This window comes from Rhinolophus sinicus, chromosome 8, assembly GCF_057876585.1.
Source record: "Rhinolophus sinicus isolate RSI-liver-muscle chromosome 8, RSI-T2T, whole genome shotgun sequence".
Taxonomy (NCBI): Eukaryota; Metazoa; Chordata; class Mammalia; order Chiroptera; family Rhinolophidae; genus Rhinolophus; species Rhinolophus sinicus.
The window spans coordinates 41,104,813-41,121,490 of NC_142508.1; the positions used below are offsets into that span (position 1 = coordinate 41,104,813).

A 16,678-nucleotide genomic window follows, 5' to 3' on the forward strand; every position below is an offset into this window, starting at 1 on the left:
AACACCCTCCAGCTGTAAACTGATGACTGCCTCCTTAAATCATCACTAGGTGCAACTTATTGAGCGCCACCTCGGTGCTGGGCGCTGCACCGACTCCCGAGACCCCCACAAGCCCGCCCCCGCGCCCGAACTGTAGCTACCGTGTCTCCAAGGATCTTTCGGTTCCACCGCTCCGGACACGATATCCTCGTCGGAGGGGAACGTGACGCGCTTGGCCGCAGCCTTGAGGCGCCCATCGGCTGGGGGCGATGCGGGACTAGGAGACCGGGCCTGGGCGAGGGCCTCCTCGGCGTCTCCGTCCGCGCCCGGCCCGGGCGGCGCCTCCTGCGGCGGGATCTCCATCGCCGCCGCCGCCGCCTCCTCACGGGGGCCCCGGGGACATGCCCCGGGCCCCGGACTTGTCTCTCCGGGCCCGCCCGCCGTCCCGGGGCATGGGCTCCGCAGCTGCTTCAGGCGCCGCCTCCGTCCGCTCTCCTGGTCGTCGTAGTCGTCGCCGGGAGCCTGAGCGCGCCTCCCCCGAGCCCCGCGTGCGCCTGCTCGTTCGCAGCCGCACTTTCGTTAAGGGCCGGTGAGCCCGCCGCGCACAAAGAAAAGCAGAAAATCGATTTAAGCTATTTGCAGGTAGAGTTGCCTCGCATATTACTGAAGTGGGGAACAAAAGATAGCAAGAGCCACTGGAAAAAGAAACGTGAGCACTGAATCTGCAGAGCCGGAACTGCAGAACATGAGGGGAGGGGCGAAATGGACGCGGTCTCCCAGAGCAGCGCGCAAGCGCGAACCTGAGTCGCCCCCACCCCGCCTCCTCGCCTCCATCTGGATAACTGAAGTTCGGGCCAGCACACATTCGTCACGCGCTCAGAAAATAGAGAAGGGAGTGGAGTTGATAGAAATAAAAAACATCTGCTTGGCGGGGCTAAGCCAACTGATAAGGAGAGAAGTAAAGGGGTGGAGAACTTGAAGGGCGACAGGAGCTGTGTTGAATATATGAGTACAGGTGATTAATGCTTCGTCTACCTGGAGACTAACCTTATGCCCCCTTGCTAGTCTCTAGCCTTCCACTTGCAGACTGCAGTTTCATCAATAATTCGCTGTATTTGGGTAGCCTTGTATATAAGATACAACTTAAATTTATAGACTAAAATAAATGAGCTCATGAGGAGTATTATAGTCTTGACTTCAAAAAAGAAAAAGAAAAAAAACTGGGCGAGGAAAGGAATTCCAAAACTAAGGGACGAATCTGCCAATCAAAATACGGGGCAATGGAGCAGGTAGATCACCAAGCCCCAAGCCAACCAGCGTGAGCTTAAGCCACGCCCCCTAGTGCTCAACTGAATCGCTTAATTAATATTCTCCTCCGCACTTTCGCCATGCTTTCCCAGCTCATCCAGCAAGTTGGGGAGAAAGGCGGGGCTAAAACCAAAAAAGGGGACTTGGGGAGGAGCGACGTCGTTGCCAAGGCAACTCGAGAGCTAGGCCAAGGACTCGCCAGAAGTGGCGTTGTGAATGGACGCGGGAGATGAAACTTTACACTTGCCTTCAGCAGCATAGGCCACCGCACTTTCGTGACTGAAGACAACCGAAGCAAATCTCATCTATATTGAATGGAATCTTCACTTACATTCTGAAGTTAGTGGAATTACAAAGGGAGCAGAAATTACTTTTTTTTAAAGCCAATCTGTTGCAAGACTCTACAGGGCTAAGTGAAGCGAGTGATGTGGACCACCATACCACACCGCTGGAGCCAAACGAAGAGGTGAAGCTTCACGATAACCCCTAATTCTCAGACTTTCCTCAGTGGCGCGGTGCACAGGGTACGACCCTTCCCCACGTGAGCCGGGAAGCAAATCTTCAGTGGTGTGCGGTCTACACCACCCAGGTGGGAGCGCACCTCCGTGTATCCCAGCACGACTCATGCCCTTAACTATGTACAACCCCGTACACCCAATAAAGAAATCTAGTCCAAATCATCTAAGCCATTCCCAGAGACTAGGGGCAGTCCAATTCCCTCACCTTAATCTAAGTTCCCCCGAGCCTTCTGATGTGTCCTCCCTTTTTTGGCCCAGCTCCACCAGACTCAGTAGTTGGACAGCTACCCTTCCACGTTCTAAATCTGACTTCATCCCTGTGGGGTACACTTAAAAAACAACAAAAACAGGCAGATTTTCCTGGAATAGTAGTTGGTTCTTTGGCAGGAGGGGAGTATTTGGGAGTATCTTCCGGGTGGTTGAACTTTGTAACTTTTTAAATAAACAATTTCCCACTCTGAAATTTGCCTTCTTTATTCCCAATGCAGCCTACCCCACCCCCTTTCAGGAACTGGAATGAGGCCCACATTACTATAGAGTTTAGAGATCTGTGACGTAGAGCACTCCTTTCTTTCTTTCTTTTTTTCGTTTTAAGCACTCCTTTCAATGGGATCTAGAACTCCTGAGGTTGCAGAATTTTACTGACTAGACCCTGGAGGTCCCAAGAAGCCAGAGTTGCTTGGAGCTTGACTCAAAATTCCAAAGGAGTTCCAAACTCTATGAGGCCCAGAGATCCGGAACAGCTAGAGGCCTGGGAATCTGTGGATAGGCCTAAGGCAGAAGGTGACCACAATGTCTTTATAGCTTGAAGGTGTATGCAATAATGTCACTACACCTGAGCAGTGCCTCAGCCTGCACACCTATCGGAGTCTGTAGCTGCGACACATAGAAGTTGGCCACGTCCAGGTCAGTGGCTCCGAAGTGGGCGGTCACGTGCACACCCTCATGCAAGGTGAAGCTGACCTGGCGACCCACCATGGCCAGCAGGCTTCGGAGATAGCGCTCCCGGAGGGCAGCTCGGGCCTGCTGTTCCTGGGATTCCCGACATTCATGAATTACAGAAGACTCCGGGGTTTCAGGAACCTCTGGCTTCAGGGGGGCCCTGCGTCCATCAGGGGCAAAGCCTCGACTCAAGCCATCAGGGCCCCGGGGGAGCCGGAGCACAGGCACAGGACTGGCCAGTGGAGTCTGCATTTTCCTGGCTGTTGGGTGAAGAAGAAGAGCAGGGAGCCATTACATGGGGAGGTGGGATGACAGGAAGAGTGAAGGCTGCAAGCCAAAAGCTTATCTACCACAACTCAACTCAGCCTGCGCAAACGCAACTCCTGAACCCCTCCTGAAATCTGCATCATCCCTCCACCACTCCCACTTCCCAGGAACAGGCACCACCGTTCATGAGGCCCAGGAGAGCAGGAACTTCTGTCTGCTTTTATCACAGCTTTATGCCCCAGTTCCTAGCCATAAATATGTGCTGAAAGAACCAACCCCCACCTCCTCTCATCTCTCACACACAGCCCATCCAATCCATCAGGAAATGCTATCTCCCCAATAAATTCCCCATCACACCAAAGCCAGCTTGAAAGGACCCCCACTGGCCAAACCTGGCGGACACCTTCTCTAGGCATCAAAGCCAACATGTGCAGTAATGGGACAGACACTTGTGCCTCTTGATGTGATGCACAGAGAAAGACAGGACACAGTGTGTGGACTGGACACAGAATGGATTACTTAATCTAATCATGAGGGACAATCAATCTAATCAAATTGAGAGACATTCTACAAAAAAACTAGCCTGGATTCTTCAAAACTATCAAGGTCATAACAGATAAACAAAGGCTATATTCACAACCTAACACTTCTCACTCTCTCAAGTGCTAACATTTTGGTCCAGCCACTATCACTTCCTGCCTGGACTATTAAAGTCAACTCCTCACTGCTACCCCAACGCCCTCACCTTCTACCTTCACACCCTCCCCTTGTCCCCACACTTAGGCAGAGGGAAATGAGTCAGATCACATCCCTCCCCTGCTCAGAGCCTTCAGGTGGCCTAAGTCAAAGCCAAAGTCCTCACCACAGCCCTCAAGGCCCCCATGCTCCAGATTCTGCCAGCACCCCCTTTATGGCGCACTACCCCAGCCACGCTGGCCTCCTGGCTGGTCTTCTAGCACGCCTGCACAGTCTCTCTCTCAGGCCCGGGCACTTGCGGTTCCCTCTGCCTCTATCTCTTTCTCCCCTTCCCTGACTTCCGTCTTAAAGATCTGCCCCTCATCCCTCTCCATCCCCTTGGTCAGTTTCATCACTCTGTGCACACAGACCCTCTTAGACATGATATTGTACATTTATTGTTCTGCTTATGGTCTTTCTCCTCTGCAAGATGGCTGCCTCCCCACAGGAAGTGATCTTGCTTTTTCCCCCCACATATCCTCAGCTCCCAGAACACTGAGTAGCACAGAGACCTGGAGATTAAGCTCCCAGGCTGCTTAGCTGGGTGACCTCAAGCCAGAGACAGCTTCCTCTTCCATTGTATGGAGAAATAGTACCAACTGTGGCCTCTGCTTGTTATCAGGATTCAACAGGCTCAGGCAGAACAGGGCCTGATACATACCAGGTTCTCCATAAAATTTAGTTACAGTTGTTATTAGTATTGCTGTGTGTCCTGGGGGTAAACTGCTTAACTGCTCTGTTCCTCTGTTTCCCCATCTGTAAAATAGGGATGATAAAAAGACCTACCTCCCAAGGTTGTCATGAAGACTAAATGACCTAACAAAGGTACAGTGTTTAGCACTTGCCTGGAACATGGTAAGCACCACTGCTATGATGTTGATTGTATATAGGGAAATGCTGGCTTTGGGGGTCGGAGGAAGAAGAGAGAAGGACCTATCTTTCAGGCAGCTGCACTTCTCTCTGTGGCTTAGTCCCCTCCTCTCTAAAGTGACTAAATGAAGTGACTGGCAAGTATTAGGCACACAGTGTCCCATCCCGGGGTCACTCACGGTCTAGAGGTGATTGAGATTGTCCTTTTTCTTATTAGACTCTTCCTGTCTCTGCAGCTCCTGGTCATAAAGGACCCTGCAGAGAAATGTGCCAACGCTGTAGAACAGGGTTTCTCAACTTCGGTGCTACTGACATCGGGCTGGATCATTCTTTGTTGTGTTGTGGAGAACTGGCTGGTGCACAGGTATAGGATGGCAGCAGCACCCATGGTCTCTTACCCACTAGATGCCAGTAGCGACCCCTACCCCCATCCCAAGTTGTGACAACCAAAATTGTCTCCATTGGTGAATAGCATGGTATGAGAATTACATCTCAATAAAGCCATTAAAAAAAAGAAGGCTTCAGATATTGCCAAATGCCCCCTGGGGGACAAAAAAAATTGTCTCTAGTTGAAAACCAGTGACGCAGACAAACAAGTATGGGGAGAGAGGATAAAGATGGCTACTGAGTATGTGACGTAGTCACAACCTTATTGAGTACCTGAGAAGCGCAAAGTAAAGCTACACTGCTACAGGAGTCAGCGCCTCCCAGACTAGGGAAGATGGAAAGGGCCGATACAGCATTGTGCTGGTGCAGCTATGGAGGAACATTTTCAAATCCCTGAGGGGCGGGTATCAGGACAGCCCCAAACAGGGCAGTTTGACAGAATCCAGGAAACTGCTAACGCTGGTCATTCCGTCCTTCCACCCATGAAGAGGGCCAGTGGGAGACTCTGAGCTGTCTGCCTTTTTGTACCTCTTGAATTCTGTCCCATGTGTTTGTATAACCTATTGAAAAAAGTTTTAAATTCTGATTTTAAAAAGTAAGGGGTGTATTGTAACGCTTCCATGTCCCTTAAAAGATGTTAGATTCCCATGTGCGGGGCTGGCCCTGTGGCTCAGGTGGTTGGAGTACTGTGCTCCTAACCCCCAGGTTGCCAGTTCAATTCCCACGTGGGCCAGTGAACTGCGCCCTCTACAGCTAAGATCATGAATAACGGCTCTCCCTGGAGATGGGCTGCAGAGATCTGCGTGAGCTGCCACGGGGCTGCTGTGGGCTACCGTGTGCTGCCAGGAGAGGCCAGCATGAGTGGCCACCAGGCTGTGTGCTGTGGTGGGCTACTGTGAAGCCATCGTGAGTGGCTGTGAGCTGCTGTGAGCAGCCAACCGACTGCCTCAGCCGGGGGAGCTCAAGGCGAATAATACCAGCAAGGGCCAGGGAGCTGTGTCCTACACAACTAGACTGAGAAACATGGGCTTGAACTGGAGTGGGGGACAGGAGTGGGGGGGAGAGGGGCGGAAGGAGGGGGGAAAAATGTTAGATTCCCTCGCAGGAATCTGAACTCCCTCTCCTATTCTTATAGTCACCCACTCCCCAAACTTTTCTGTTCCCCGACCCAGACCTTTCCCAGGCACCTGTGTAACTAGTTGCTAAGTCCTATTGATCAGACACCCCCACTGGGGACTCAAATCATATCCTTATTAGCAAAAGCCAGTGATTTTCTCTGTAAAGGGCCCCGACAGTAAGTATTTTAGGCTTTGTGGGTCACAGGGTCTCTCACAACTATTCAACTCTGCCATAGCAGCAGGAAAGCCATAAACAAAATGTAGACAATGAACATGGATGTGCTCCAATGAAACCTTTCTTATTGGGACACTGAAATTTGAATTTTATATAATTTCACAGGCCACACATTTTTTTTTTAAGTTTTCTACCACTTAACACGTTGCGTACGGATCACGAGAATCTTCACGAGGGATTTAAACCCCACCGTACACAACGTGTTAAAAATGTAAAACTCACTCTTAGCTCATGGGCCATGCAAGACGAGGTGGCGGGGCCACAGCTTACCGCCCGGGACAGAGGATAAGGCTGTGGAGGCAGGGAGATCCGTGGGTTCCAGCCTGATTCACCACCAGGGATCCCAGCAGGTCACCGCAACGCGACCAGCAGCCTCCCTGAGCAGGTTCCTCATCTGTGACATGAAGCATAAAAAAGATCTCCTAGGGTGTTGGGAGAAGGAAGAATCTCTGGGGGGAGGTTGGTGATTACACAGGCAAAGGACATCCGAGGGTCCTAGATTCCTGGCTTTCTCTACCACCCACCTTCAGTACATCAGTAAAGCTTGTCAGCTCCACCTTCAAAAATGCATCCAGAGGGCCGGCCTGGTGGCTCAGGCGGTTAGAGCTCCGTGCTTCTAACTCCGAAGGCTGCCGGTTCGAGTCCCACATGGGCCAGTAGGCTCCCAACCACAAGGTTGCCAGTTCAATTCCTCGAGTCCCGCAAGGGATGGTGGGCTGTGCCCCCTGCAACTAGCAACGGCAACTGGTTCTGGAGCTGAGCTGCGCCCTCCACAACTAAGACAGAACAACAACGTGAAGCTGAACAGAACCCTCCACAACTAAGATTGAAAGGACAACAACTTGACCTGGAGAAAAGTCCTGAAAGTGCACACTGTTCCCCAATAAAGTCCTGTTCCCCTTCCCTAATAAAATCTTAAAAAAAAAAAAAAAAAATGCATCCAGAATCTGGCAACTTCTCATCACCCCCTACTCCGCCCCCTCCTTGGGCCAGCGACCAGCACCTCCCACCTGACTATTGCAGTTGCCTCCCCACTGGGCTCCCGGACTCCATCTTCACCCCACAAGCTCTTCCCCACAGCTGTCAGAGGGATCCTGTTAGAACTAAGTTTGATCACATCCTTTCTCTGCTCCCACCTCACCCAGAGCAAAAGCCAAAGTCCTTACAAAGGTTACAAGGCCTCACCTTTCTGACCTCATCTCCTGCCCCTCCACCCTTTGCTCACTGTTGTTGGTCCTTGAACACGCCAAACTCATTCCGACCTCAGGGCCTTTGCATGTGCTGTTCACCTAACACCTAGGCAGTGGTGCCTAGGACCCTCTTCCGGATGGAAGACATATATGTATTTGCACATACATGGCTCACCTTCCTCCCTCACTTCACTCAGGTGGCTGTTCAAACACTACCTTTACAGGGAGGACAATAGTAGCCCCTTCACCCCGCATTATCTTTTCTTCATAGCACCATCACCTCCTGACAAAATGTATTTGTTTTCCTGTCCACTGTCCTGCCACAGAATATAAGCCTTTGAGAGAAGAGACATGTCTGATTACTTCACAAGTCCATCCCAGCCCCATGTACAGCCTGGCATACAGGGGGAGCTCTGTAAATATTTGAAGGAATGTAAAGATTCACCCATTCACATTATCCGAGTGCCTGCTCTGTGCTCGGGCCATGCTGGGTGGTGCTGGGGACACAGCTGTGAGTGAAACAGCCCAGCCCTGCCCGGTACAGTCCAGTGGGTGACACAGCCTTATCTCTAGACAATGATGACCCAGGGTGAAGAAGGATGGAATAATGGCGTCCCAGGACCTCAGTAGCCCAGAGGGGATGTCTGGCCCAGCCTGGGGGGTAGTCGAGAGCTGGTTTCTAGGAAAGGTGCTCAGGAGAGATCTCTCTGATGAGGTTACCTGTGACCACAGACCTAAATGGAACAAGGAATTGAGCTCTGTGGAGATGGGAAAAGCCTTCTAGTCAGCGGGAACAGCAAATGTAGGCTATGGAAGGGTGACTCAGACTTAGCAAGGAGGCCAGTGGCAGAACATGCAGGGGCCTTGAGGGCCATGGTGAGAACTTGGGTCTCAATGCTGTGAGACGGGAGCTATGGGAGTTTCTGAGCAGAAGAGGGGCAGGACCTGATTTCGGGTTTGCACAGGATCCCTTCTGCCTGCTGCACAGAGAATGGACGGTGGGGGATAAAAGGAGAAGCAGGGAACTCAGGGAGGAAGACACTGCAGTGGTCCAGCTGGATGAAGAAGGTGCCTAGAATGGGTGGGAACAGTGAGGGTGGGAGAAGTAGTCAGATTCAGGTATATCTTGAAAATTGAGCGCCCTCACTATGTGCTGATGGACTGAGGGAAACAGCAGTCAGTGGAAGGCTCCCAGGTTTTTGCCTAAAGGGGAAACCACAGTAAATGGGATTAATAGGATATATTCATTTTCTGATGTATTTGACCACTGCACTCCAAGCTTAGTCAAGGGTCATCAGCCCCCAGGGGTTTCCCCCAACCTAGGTTAACACTTGAGTGTTTTAAGAGAAACAACTTGGTCTCTAGGATTAGTACTTAATAAAGGACGGATAGAAATTAAGCAAGTGGCCAAAGAATTACATTAAATCCCTGGATAAAACAGAATTCAGGGTGGGCCAGTACAGGGCCTTGTTCTCTCTGTTATGGGGGGGGGGGGAAACAAATGGAGATTTTGTCATACTAGTGCAATCCGCATTTTCCTGAAAAGGAAACTGGAGCTGGGAGATGTCAAACCATTTGCTGGGTGCAAGCTGGTGAGTGGCAGGAAAAGCAGCAAACCCAAATGGGTTTGACAACAGAGCGAGGCCATCGCCCCTGCCCTGTGCAAAAGGGCAGGTGTTTTTAACCAACACTGATGAGCCCTTGGAGGTTTGGAACCAAGGTGTGACCTGAGAAGAAACTGGTTTAAGGAAGGTCACATAGGATGTGCCCAAGAAGTCAAAAGCAGGCATTATCCATCCAGTCTCCCTGGTGACCAGACCCTAGAGTCCTTTATCTTTTCAAGTCTCCAAGACAAGGAACAACATCCAAATCCATCCCCAACTACTCGGAAAATTAATTAGTTTGACCCAAGAGCCCATCACTTGGGTCAAGGGCAGGGGAAGGAGACTTACAGACCTCCCTCTTTGGAGCCTCAGTGCTCAGTTTCAACAAAATGAGAATGGATAACCAGTTTCGCGGACAAACGTTTAGTCAACTCTTCAATTGCCAGGGTAGGGAACCAGCAGAGTTACCCGGTGAACAAGGAGGCCCCTAGACCTAGTTAAGGTGGTGGCATGTCCACACACCGCCATGGGCTGCCCCGTCTGGATGCAAATTAGTTCAACGGAGCCTCCTGAGAGGGTCAGAAACCCCAAGCGCAGGGCCCTTTCCCTCCCCTCCGTCCCCTGGGTTGGTCAGTTTGCTTTCAGTTCCTCCCTGACCACCCATCGCTCTCCTTTTCTTATACTAAGTAGGTGCTCCGGGCCCCCAGGCGTCCACTGACCACCCAGCCCAGAGCTGGACGTTCTTCCCACCTCCCAGCTCAGATTAGGCCGGTGATTCCACCTGGGGAAATGCGGGGATCTGCTGATTGCTGCCGTTATTACTGTTATTACCGTAGTTATTATTTTCCGCTCCCCGACTCCCCACTCCACCCCCAGCGCGGGCTGTCCCCGCTCCAGCGTTCCGACCCGAGTCCCCGGTGCAGGGGTTCGGGAACTGGAACATTCCCGCACCCAGCACTGCAGGCGCGGACCCGCCTCTACCCACCACTCGGGTCTTGTCCGCGGGGTGGGAGACCGGGGCTCGGGCCGGGAGAGACAAAGTGCCCGCCACCAACCACCAACAGCCTGCGCTCACCGAGGTCCGCGCGGCTGGCGCCCCCACTTCCGCCGGCGCTCGGCTGCAGTGGCTCCGGCTGGCAGCGCGCCGCCGAGCCTGCGTTCCGCCCGCCGCCGCCGCCGCCGCCGCCGCCGCTGCCCCACGTGGTCGCGGGCGGGCTCGCGGGCTCGGAAGCAGCACAGCCCCGGGACATCACCCTGCCGGGGGCATGGCCGGGCGCTGGGATCTTATCCACGGTCTGCGAGGTAGTGGCGTCCAGGATGCCCATTTTACAGAAGAAATGAGACTCAGAGAGCGGTTAAGGACAGAGCTTGGTCTTTGCTCCCCCACCCCCCTACACGTGCACCCTCCTCCCCAACACCACCTTCCCTACGTGAAACCTTGAGATCATGCTTTCGGTAGCCAGGCACCAAGAAAAAGCCTTGGAGATCAGCAACTGGGACGGACCCGAGGCAGTCATTTTGTCTTGCAGCCCTCCCTGCAGCCCTATTTTACAAAGGAGGAAACTGAGGCCCTGAAAGGCAGAACGGCTGGGCGGAGTTGCTGTGGAACCTCCCTTAGACAGCATTCACCTCTTCAACACAGTCACTAAGGCTGAGGCCTTGTGGGCCTCTGCTTCCCACTAGATCCCCAAGGTCTAGTGCCTGGCACACAGGCCTTCTGCAAGTATCTATTGAAAGAATGTGCACAGCAGGAGCTCAATACATATTTGTTGACTGAACTATGAAGGAATAGGGGCTCTATTTGCGAACAAAATTACATTAGATAACAAAATTACATTAGCCAACTGGGTACAGCAGTGAACCAAACACAATAATCCCTGCCTGGCCGCCCCCAGTTTATTGGTTGGGCAGAATAGAATATATATGAGCAAATACATCAACAAGATCCTTTAGGACTTGTTGAGTGATGTAAAAGTAATAAAATAAGCGTAGTGGAATTGAGGGAAGCAGGGTTGGGGAGCCTCTTTAATTGGGTGCTCAGAGAAGGTGGCAGTGAAGAAGCCAACCCAGGTAATAAATGGGGAAACTGAGGCCCAGGAGGAAATGGGACAGGCGGAGGTCATGGAGTATAAAGTGTAAGGCTTTCAACAGGGCGTGGTTACTTTAGATATTGTGGTCAGGGAGGCCCTGGGCTTGCAAGAGGACAATTGAGCCGAGACCTGAATAACAATATGAGGAACCCTGGGGCCTGGAGCAGCACTCCAAGAGATTAGCATGTGAAATTCACTCAGTGCTGGGCTGGGTACACGTGGGGGAGGACAGATTGGCCCTGACCTCAGGGGCCTTGTGTGTGTGCTTGGGGAGCGGGAGGACAGTCAAGAAAGTGTTCTGTATTATGATGTGGCTGATGCCAGGAAGAAAACTTGTAAGGGTTGGAGGGTGGGGCAGGGTGTTGATGCCACTTCAAACAGTGATCTGAGAGAGCTTCTTTGAGGAGGGAAGTTCAAGGAGGCCCGAGTGAAGGGAGGTAAGACAGTTGGCTATTTGGCTTTCATGGAGATTCCAGGTGTAGGAGCAGAGCAGATGTATATGACCCCAATCCTCTTCCTCCCAAACCCCTCCCAAGGCTCGAGTCTCCAGAAACCAAAAGACTAAAGTGGTCAAAAGGCCCTCTTGGAGCTGATCTCATTTTCTCACAGAATTCAATCACCCCCTCCTTCTCCCTCCCCTCCCCCGTCCTTGTTATTCTTGAACACAGAGGCTGACTGGCTGGCTCCTTCACCTCCCTCAGGTCTCAATTCCACCATACCCTTCCCTGGCAGGGGAAAAAATTGAGGCCCCCATCCCAGTCACCCTGTCTCTTTATAACCCTTCTTAGATTTATTTGGCTCCACGTAGCACTTGTCACCCCGGAAGGCTCTTTGAATTTTTACATGGTTAAGCTAATTGACCGTCGGCTCCCCAACCGATAAACTGGAGGAGACCAAGCAGGGATTATCGTGTTCGGTTCACCGCTGTACCCAAGACCTGGCGCACAGTAGGCGTTCAACAAATGTTTGCCCAGTGAATTTTTACTGTAGTGCATTTACTGAAAGAGTCCATATTACTGTTAGGCACCTAGTTAGAAACGTGGCCCCTACCATTTTCTCGATTGGGGGTGTTTGTGAGGACCCTGTGACTCAGTTTCACCAGCCCTAAAACGGAATCCGGAATGGCTGTTTCTATGAGCGGCTGTGTGAACTCAGTGTCATTAAGGTGTGGTCACTAAGCCAAACGCAGTGGGCACTGCCCTGATTGAATTCGTCCAACCGTGGTGCCCCTTCGAAGCCTAAGGGTCCTCTTCCATCAGGCCCCGCCCCAGTGGGCGGAGTCACGGGCTGGGCCAGCACGTGTAAAAGTTCGCGGCCAGTCGCCGCAGTCACTCACCTGAGCGCCTCGCTGTGAGCGCACACGGCTCGCGTGTCCTCCGCCCGCCAGCCCGCCAGCTCGCCCGGGCCGCGACTCATGTCCCGCCGCAAGGCCGGCTGTACGCCCCGCCGAGTAGACCCCGTGCCCGCCGCCAACTCTGACGACGAAACGGAGATGCGGGACCTGGTCATCGATATGAAGCCGGAGCCAAACCCTTGGCTCCTACAGGTTCCGGGGCTGGGGCCCTTCTCCCCAAAGGAAGTGCCGGCGCCGGGGCGGTTCGAGGGCGAACCCTGCCACTCCCCCGGCCCAGTGCCCGCCGGCAGCCTCCACGCTATCGGCTCGCAGAACCAGTGGGCACGGTGGACGCCTCTGATCCTGAACCCTCAGGGTGAGCGCCCCCTGTCCCGAGCCCCACCACTCTCCCCTTTCATTCTCGGGTGGGATCCCCTCCTCCGGGCACCGTCCCCCGCCCCTACTCCTGCCGTATTTCCGTTGCTGGGTCCTGGCCTTCTTCTGACCTTCGGGTTTCCCCTCTCCCTTGGAACCCCCAGCCCCCATTCTGGCCCCACCCCACGCTCACCACCCGCTTCCTCCCTGCAGACCGCCAGCCCTGGACCGACAAACACCCAGATATGTTGACCTGCGGCCGCTGCCTGCAAACCTTCCCGCTGAAGGCCATCACTGCTTTCATGGACCACAAGAAGCTGGGCTGTCAGCTCTATAGAGGCCCCAGCCCTTGCCAGGGCTCAGGTGAGTAAAGCCGGGATGCAGACCCCTCTCAAGTTCAAGGGCCCGGCTTCCTGTGGGTGAAGGGGCTGAGCTGGACAGGCGGGGCAGTGAGCACTACTTCCCCTTTCTCGCACCCCATCGGGCGCAGCCTAGGCGTGGCCTGGGCCTGCCCTGTCCTAGGGCTGGGACTAGTGGTGGTGAGGGGTGGGGGCGGGGCTGGGCAGGGAGAGAAGGCGGCACACAGGGTGTGGCCAGCCCCAGAAGACTGGTCTGGGGATTTGCCACACACACACACACACCCCCAATCTGGTTTCACTTCTCCTTCCCCTTGGCCAGAAATAACTGGCCAGGTGGCTGGACCAGAGTGGCAGTAGGGGGGACCTCTGGGGAGGGCAGCAGCCTGGGGGAGGGGGGTTGAGGCCAGCTGGAGGGAGGTGTTGCCACCCCTTCCAACTCCTTATCACTTGTTTGAGGTGCTTGTGCATTTGCTCAGAGCCAGGGAAGGGGCTTCTGGCCTCCCCACGATGGAATCTCCCAGCCGGGCTTGCTGGGAACCCCCTGGTTTGAGCCAGGTCCTAGTGTCTGGGCATCTGGGGCGGAATTAAACCGTTAACATGGTACTAGACCCATGGTGAGCTTTTGGTCAGCGTCAGCTACAGGGCTTAGCCAAACCTATGATTTCCAGCCCCCAGCCCGTGTGCTCCTGGGATTTTTGGGAAATGGAATTATGTTCAGGGAGGGTCCTGTAGTGAGAAAGGAGTTACTGTGATGGAATCAACTGCAGAATGGGAGCAGGGCGGAGCTGTGATGGGATTATTGGAACAAAAACACTGAGACTCCTGGAATTGGAGAATTATGGGCTCAGCTAATGTTTACTGAGGGTTTACATGGACCCATGTAACAGCTTTCAGCTGTTCCCCATTCGAGGTCACAATAACGGGGGACCTAGGAGGGAGAGGACCCCCTAGGTCCCCCGTATTCTAGCAAATGTGGAAACTGAGGCTCAGACAGGTATTTCTTGCCCATGTACCACAGCTAGGGAAGAGAGCCAGGTCGAAGTCAGGCTGGGGGACGCTCTCCAGCTCCTGCCTGTGCTCTTGACCCTGGTGTTGTATCAGGAAAGCCACCTCCATCCAAGACTGTCTAACATTTGAAAAACAATTGCAAGTAGATCTAGGAAGTACTTATTGATAGTGCCTGGAGGGCCTAGAGAAAATATCACATTTGGAAGGCTCTCAACTGGGGGTCCATGCAGAGGGTAGGGGATCTCGCTTGCTACCACCACCACGCTTCAGTAGGTGGCTGCTAAGCCTTCTTCCGCATTCTAGACCTTGGACCCCTTTTCTGTAAGGCATGGAACCCAGGAGTGTGGGGACTGACAGAAACCCACTCAGTAATCAAGAGCAGTTTTTATTAAACCAACAACCTTTGAAAACCTGTCTCCCACTCCCCAGGTTTCTGGATTAAAACCCATGGTCCACCCCTTCCAAGTTATGTGACCTTGGGGAACTGTCTCTGCCTGTTTTCCCATCTGGAAAATGGAAGTCTTATTTCCCATCTTGAAGGAAAGTTGTGAGAGCTGAGGCATGGCCCAGCACCTAGCACACTGATTTTGGTCACCTTTTCAGCGAGGACTTCCTGACACCCCCCAGTATAAAATAGCGCTACCCCACCCCATCCCTCACTCTGCTTTAACTTTTCATTCTTTTTGAAGATTTTCCAAGACGGAGAAAGAAAACCACCCTCACGTACTTACCATTCACTCCAGATTTTCCTGCTTTTTGTCTGTCCCCCCACCTCAGCTTCCCAAGGGCAGGGAGTTACTGTGTGTTCTCTTACTGTCCTCTTACTGTGTTCTCAGGCCCTGGAATAGAGCCTTTCCCAAAGAAGGTGTCCAACTGGCAACTGTGACCTGCAACTAGTATTATGCCTTTTACCCATCACACTAACACTCGCCCCTTCTTTATGCAGAACTCAAAGACCTGAAGGCCTTGATCTGCCTCCGCTGTGGCCAGCAGTTTGAGAGGGCCTGGAAGCTGCTGTGCCACGCCCAGCGGGACCATGGACTGTCCATCTACCAGACAGAACCTGAGGCCCCAGAGGCCCCACTGCTGGGCCTGGCAGAGGTGGCTGCCGCTGTGTCTGCAGTGTCTGCAGTGCTGGGGCCAGAAGTGGGGGCCAAGGGCCCCAGGGCAAGCAGCCATCCCCGGAGGATCCCCACCTGCCCAGTTTGCATGAAGACCCTCAGCTCCTTTAGCAACCTCAAGGTGCACATGCGTTCGCACACAGGTGAGCGGCCCTACGCCTGTGACCAGTGTCCCTACACCTGTGCCCAGAGCAGCAAGCTCAACCGCCACAAGAAGACCCACCAGCAGCTGCAGCCCCAGAGCCCCTACATGGCCGATGCCGGTCAGGAAGAGGCCTCAGCCACCCCTCCAGAGCCAGCTGCCCCTCCAGAGCCCGCCGCCCATGCTGCGGCCCCAGCTAGCACCATCCCATGCAGCGGTGGTGGGGAAGGGGTCGGAGCTGCTGCCACAGCAGGTATGCAGGAACCTGGGGCTCCTGGTGGTGGGGCCCAGGCGGGCCCTGGTGGGGACGGCTGGGGAGTCGCCATCAAGGAAGAAGAGAGAACTGACCCTGCCCAGAGCCCAAAGATGTCGCCCAAGAAGACGCCAAAGCCAGTGGGCAAGAGCCGCGGGTCTGGGGGCAGCTGTGAGTTCTGTGGGAAGCATTTCACCAACAGCAGCAACCTGACAGTGCACCGGCGCTCGCACACAGGGGAGCGGCCCTACGCCTGCGAGCTCTGCCCCTACGCCTGCGCCCAGAGCAGTAAGCTTAACCGCCACCGCCGTATGCATGGCCTGGGGCCTGGTGGCGCGCGCTTCAAGTGCCCCCACTGCCACGTACCCTTCGGCCTGCGGGCCACCCTGGACAAACACCTGCGGCAGAAGCACCCTGAGGCAGGCGGGGAAGCCTGAGTGGCGCGAATGGCCTCCCTGCTGTCCCTGGTGCCACTGCCACCAGGTCTGTTGACCTTGTCCTTAACCTGCTGTGAATAAATCCTCCCTCCCCCTCGTTACACCCGTGTGGACTCTTTCTTGGGGTATCTGAGGTGGGGCAAGAGGCTTCCCGTCCTTGGGGTGGACGGCTGGACAGACCGGTTTAGAATGAGGGGGTGAGGGGCAAGGCCAGCCCCCAGTGCCTGGGGCACAGTAGGACTGGCACAGAAAGCCGTGCTCCCGGTTCCCGGTGTGGGCGAGGGCGGGGAGAGGCCTGGACCTGTCACCAGAGGCCCTGGGCAAAGTCCTGGCGCGTCCTCATGTGGGTGCTGAGCCCTTTTCCCACCGAATCAACCCCTTGCCCTCACTGAGCTGCAGCCACCCAG

General features: G+C 54.0%; 3 protein-coding genes across 10 annotated transcripts in view; 1 reads left to right on the plus strand and 2 right to left on the minus strand.

Moving 5' to 3' along the window:
• Positions 1 to 703, minus strand: part of PPP1R37 (protein phosphatase 1 regulatory subunit 37) — a 41,169-nt gene extending 40,466 nt beyond the window's left edge. The window contains exon 1 of the mRNA XM_074314151.2: positions 141 to 703. Coding sequence (XP_074170252.1) covers positions 141 to 342 — 202 coding nt within the window. The 5' untranslated portion in view covers positions 343 to 703. The remainder of the gene's footprint in view (positions 1 to 140) is intronic.
• A 1,560-nt stretch (positions 704 to 2,263) lies between these two features.
• Positions 2,264 to 12,717, minus strand: GEMIN7 (gem nuclear organelle associated protein 7). Of its 8 annotated transcripts, none has more exons than XM_074314158.2 (5): positions 12,580 to 12,693; positions 6,884 to 7,135; positions 6,630 to 6,753; positions 4,799 to 4,874; positions 2,264 to 3,007 (listed from the first exon to the last, which is right to left on the minus strand). In XM_074314158.2, exon 5 carries the CDS (start codon positions 2,997 to 2,999, stop codon positions 2,604 to 2,606), a length of 396 nt encoding a protein of 131 aa, XP_074170259.1. In that variant the 5' UTR covers positions 3,000 to 3,007; positions 4,799 to 4,874; positions 6,630 to 6,753; positions 6,884 to 7,135; positions 12,580 to 12,693; the 3' UTR covers positions 2,264 to 2,603. The 8 variants fall into 8 exon arrangements, with proteins under 8 accessions (XP_074170259.1, XP_088656235.1, XP_074170260.1 ...); XM_088800109.1 differs by having other exon boundaries at positions 6,884 to 7,084; positions 12,580 to 12,601; XM_074314159.2 differs by lacking the exon at positions 6,884 to 7,135 and having other exon boundaries at positions 12,580 to 12,717.
• ZNF296 (zinc finger protein 296) lies at positions 12,658 to 16,372 on the plus strand. Its single transcript, XM_019754820.3, has 3 exons — positions 12,658 to 12,952; positions 13,165 to 13,314; positions 15,265 to 16,372. The coding sequence occupies exons 1-3, from the start codon at positions 12,658 to 12,660 to the stop codon at positions 16,269 to 16,271; spliced, it is 1,452 nt and encodes a 483-aa protein (XP_019610379.2). The 3' UTR covers positions 16,272 to 16,372.
• The last annotated feature ends 306 nt before the right edge of the window (positions 16,373 to 16,678 follow it).

What these genes read in the sequence shown, in the direction of transcription:
- ZNF296 (XM_019754820.3), top strand. Translation starts at nt 12,658, where the DNA reads ATGTCCCGCCGCAAGGCCGGCTGTACGCCCCGCCGAGTAGACCCCGTG. An exon ending in TCTGATCCTGAACCCTCAGG is followed by an intron (nt 12,953 to 13,164) that starts GTGAGCGCCCCC and finishes TCCTCCCTGCAG; the next exon opens with ACCGCCAGCCCTGGACCGAC. An exon ending in CAGCCCTTGCCAGGGCTCAG is followed by an intron (nt 13,315 to 15,264) that starts GTGAGTAAAGCC and finishes TTCTTTATGCAG; the next exon opens with AACTCAAAGACCTGAAGGCC.
- GEMIN7 (XM_074314154.2), bottom strand. Translation starts at nt 12,659, where the DNA reads ATGAGTCGCGGCCCGGGCGAGCTGGCGGGCTGGCGGGCGGAGGACACG. An exon ending in ACCGAAAGCATGATCTCAAG is followed by an intron (nt 10,449 to 10,590) that starts GTTTCACGTAGG and finishes ACTACCTCGCAG; the next exon opens with ACCGTGGATAAGATCCCAGC. An exon ending in CCGCGGACAAGACCCGAGTG is followed by an intron (nt 3,008 to 10,138) that starts GTGGGTAGAGGC and finishes TTCACCCAACAG; the next exon opens with CCAGGAAAATGCAGACTCCA.